Source organism: Vulpes lagopus, chromosome 15 (genome assembly GCF_018345385.1).
Source record: "Vulpes lagopus strain Blue_001 chromosome 15, ASM1834538v1, whole genome shotgun sequence".
NCBI lineage: Eukaryota > Metazoa > Chordata > Mammalia > Carnivora > Canidae > Vulpes > Vulpes lagopus.
In genome coordinates, this window is record NC_054838.1 from 20,353,592 (window position 1) to 20,357,041 (window position 3,450).

Below are 3,450 nucleotides of genomic sequence, written 5' to 3' on the forward strand. Positions count from 1 at the left end.
GCTCAGCAGTTTAAGAGTCTGCCTTCCGCTAGGGATGTGATCCTGGAGTCCTGGGATCGAGTCCCATATGGGGCTTCCTGCATGGAGACTGCTTCTCCATCTGCCTGTGTCTCTGCCTCTCTCTCTCTGTATCTCTCATGAATAAATACATTCTTAAAATGTTATTCTCTTTTAATCTTTTGAGATATTGCTCTATGTTTTCTTGCTTGCATTGTTTTTTTTTTTTTTTATTTATTTATTTTATTTTTTATTTTTATTTTTATTTTATTTTTTTTTTAAATTAACTTTTATTGGTGTTTAATTTACCAACATACAGAAAAACACCCAGTGCTCATCCCGTCAAGTGTCCACCTCAGTGCCCGTCACCCATTCCCCTCCAACACCCGCCCTCCTCCCCTTCCACCACCCCTAGTTCGTTTCCCAGAGTTAGGAGTCTTTATGTTCTGTCTCCCTTCCTGATATTTCCCAACATTTCTTTTCCCTTCCTTTATATTCCCTTTCACTATTATTCATATTCCCCAAATGAATGAGAACATACACTGTTTGTCCTTCTCCGATTGACTTATTTCACTCAGCATAATACCCTCCAGTTCCATCCACGTTGAAGCAAATGGTGGGTATTTGTCGTTTCTAATTGCTGAGTAATATTCCATTGTATACATAAACCACATCTTCTTTATCCATTCATCTTTCGATGGACACCGAGGCTCCTTCCACAGTTTGGCTATTGTGGCCATTGCTGATAGAAACATCGGGGTGCAGGTGTCGCTTGCATTGTTTTTGATAAGAAATCTGTTGTCATACTTAATTTAGTCTCTCTTTTTTAAAGATCTTATTTATTTGATTTGTTTTCTCATTGGTTTTGTAATGACATGTAGTCAATTCCTAAGTATGCATCTTTTTTTTATAAATTTATTTTTTATTGGTGTTCAATTAGCCAACATATAGAATAACACCCAGTGCTAAGTATATATCTTATTTGAGTGTTAAACCTGTCAGTGGAATTGTTTACACTATCACTTAGATTTCTCATATGTATTCAAACCAAAGTGAGTAAAAATGTACTCCTGGTCTTACCTCTAAGCTCTCATCTTCCCCTCAGCAATATTTTATACAGTCCTCAGACCATGGAATTTTGCATGAAATATGATATCCTTCACGTTTGATGTTTAATATAAAAACTCAGAGGACAAGGATAGTGTATGAATTATATTCCTAGTAACTAGCATACGTTTAATAATTTTTTTACATTTAATAATTTATTCAACTTGGATTCAGTCATTGATTTCACAAGTATTTATGGTATCTACTGTACCTATCACAGTTTGGACACTGGAAATACAACAATGAACATATCAGGAAAAAGTTCTTGCCCTTATGCTCCTTAAATTTTAGTAAATGTAGGGCTGACTAAACAAATGAGCAAAATGCACTATCAGTAGATATGATTAGGGCAGAACAAGGAAACAGAGAAGACATTAAGGCATCATTTGTGCTTTGGCAGAATATTATTGGATGTTATTTTAAAATACTGTGAACAGGAGACCCAAGGAGGGAAGGGGCTATGTGGTCAGAGGAACAACAAGCAAAAAAGTCCCAGAGACAGTGGTTCATGTTTTTGAGAAGCTGTTAGGGAGGCAGTCCTGACTGAGGGACTGAAGGAGGAGATCAGATATGCAAGGAATTCCACCTATACAAACAAATTCCTCTCTCCTCTGGGCTTATTGATGAGTTTTAATCTAACCCTTCTACATTGATTTTACATGTTTTTGGGTTTTCCACCAGGCCTTTTTGAGTAATGGGATCAAGATTTACGTATGTTGGAGTCTCATTTTCTAGTTCTGTGCTGTACATACCATAAATTTCAGTAAATATGTTTGAATGCCTGAGGGAAAGACTAAAGCATAATGGTTACTGTCAATATTTTTTAACAGTTGCTTTTTAATCTCATTTTAGTTTTCTAAAGTCAATGCACTGTCGGTAAATACCAATGCTTCCTATCAGCCACACATCTTTAAATGAGTATTTATTTTCTATCACACTGACTCTAAAAGGGATTTAATCAGGAGCAGACAAGGAGGTGTGATGAACAGTCTTCAGCATCATGGCTGGGGGAAGTAAGAGGGAAACCATACAGTTCATATCTACAGGCATGTCCAGAGAGAGGATTAGGACTGTAATTTTATCTCCAAGTCCCTGCCTTCCAATAGTGATTTTGAGTATTCGGGGTTGAGAAAAGTCAAGCTAGAACAAAATTACTTGAATCTCTCTGCTAATCTCCTCAGTAATTTCCTAATTCCCTCTTTAATCTCCTGGGTTCGTATCCCATAGACAATGGGATTGAGAGCTGCAGGAATTACATGGTGTAGGACATTAAGTAAGATGGGAATATCAGGGGAAACTTTTTTTTTGGCAATGTGGGTAAAAACCAAAACCAGCAGGATGGTGCTAAAGAAGAGGATGAGAATGAAGTGAGAGCCGCATGTGCTCAGAGCTTTGGCAGCTGCCCCTTTTGCCTTGAGTCTAAGAACAGTTTTTAGGATGAAGACATAAGAGAGGAAGATGAGGACTAGGTCAGAGCCCAGAAGAGTCCAGGCCACAATTAACTGGTATATTTTGTTAAGGAAAACATTATCACAGGAGAGCTTGGACACAGAGAGGTTGGCACAGATACAGTTCTCAATTATATTTTTTCCACAATAATGGAGCTGGGCAGAGAGGATAGGAATGAACATAGTAAGAAGTGCATTCCTCGTCAAAATAAACATAGCAGCCCTAGCTACAAATTGATCAGTGATGATGGAAGAGTACCTCAGTGGGTGGCAGATGGCCACATAGCGGTCATAGGCCATGACCATGAACGTGCAAGACTCCATGCCAAGGAAGCAATTCATGATGTACATCTGAATGAAGCAGGCAGAGAAGCTGATGGACCTGAGATCAAACCAGAAGATGGCCAGGACCTTGGGTATAACAGTCAGGCAGAGGACGATGTCCAGCAGAGAGAGGATGCTGAGCAGGTAGTACATGGGCTCATGCAGAGAGGCCTCCAGCTGGATGGTGACCAGGAGAACACCATTGGCCCCCATGGCCAGGAGGAAGAGGAAGCTTAGGGGCAGGGACAACCAGAACTTCCAGCTGGAAGACCTGCCTAAACAATTCAGGAGGAAGTCTGAAACGACAACGGGGATGGTGCCATTTTGGTGTGCTGTCATATTTTGCCAAATAGTTCTACAGTTTTCCTTTAGTGATCTGTCAAATTAGGATACAAATGAACTATTAATTCAAGACACATGGATTTAGAGCCATTTGCTTTGCTGAGCTGAAACTTGTGAGTTCTAGCAGGTCATCCAGACCCATGTGAATCCACCTGTTTATCGTTTGTGCCGTGTTCCTGGGATGTTCCTATCACTTTAAGCAGTATAGAGGCCTGAAGAAATATGATTTGTT

General features: G+C 39.5%; 1 protein-coding gene across 1 annotated transcript; it reads right to left on the reverse strand.

Moving 5' to 3' along the window:
• Positions 1-2,255: 2,255 nt before the first annotated feature.
• Positions 2,256-3,215, reverse strand: LOC121476100 (olfactory receptor 56A3-like). Its single transcript, XM_041729844.1, has one exon. It carries the CDS (start codon positions 3,213-3,215, stop codon positions 2,256-2,258), a length of 960 nt encoding a protein of 319 aa, XP_041585778.1.
• Positions 3,216-3,450: the final 235 nt, after the last annotated feature.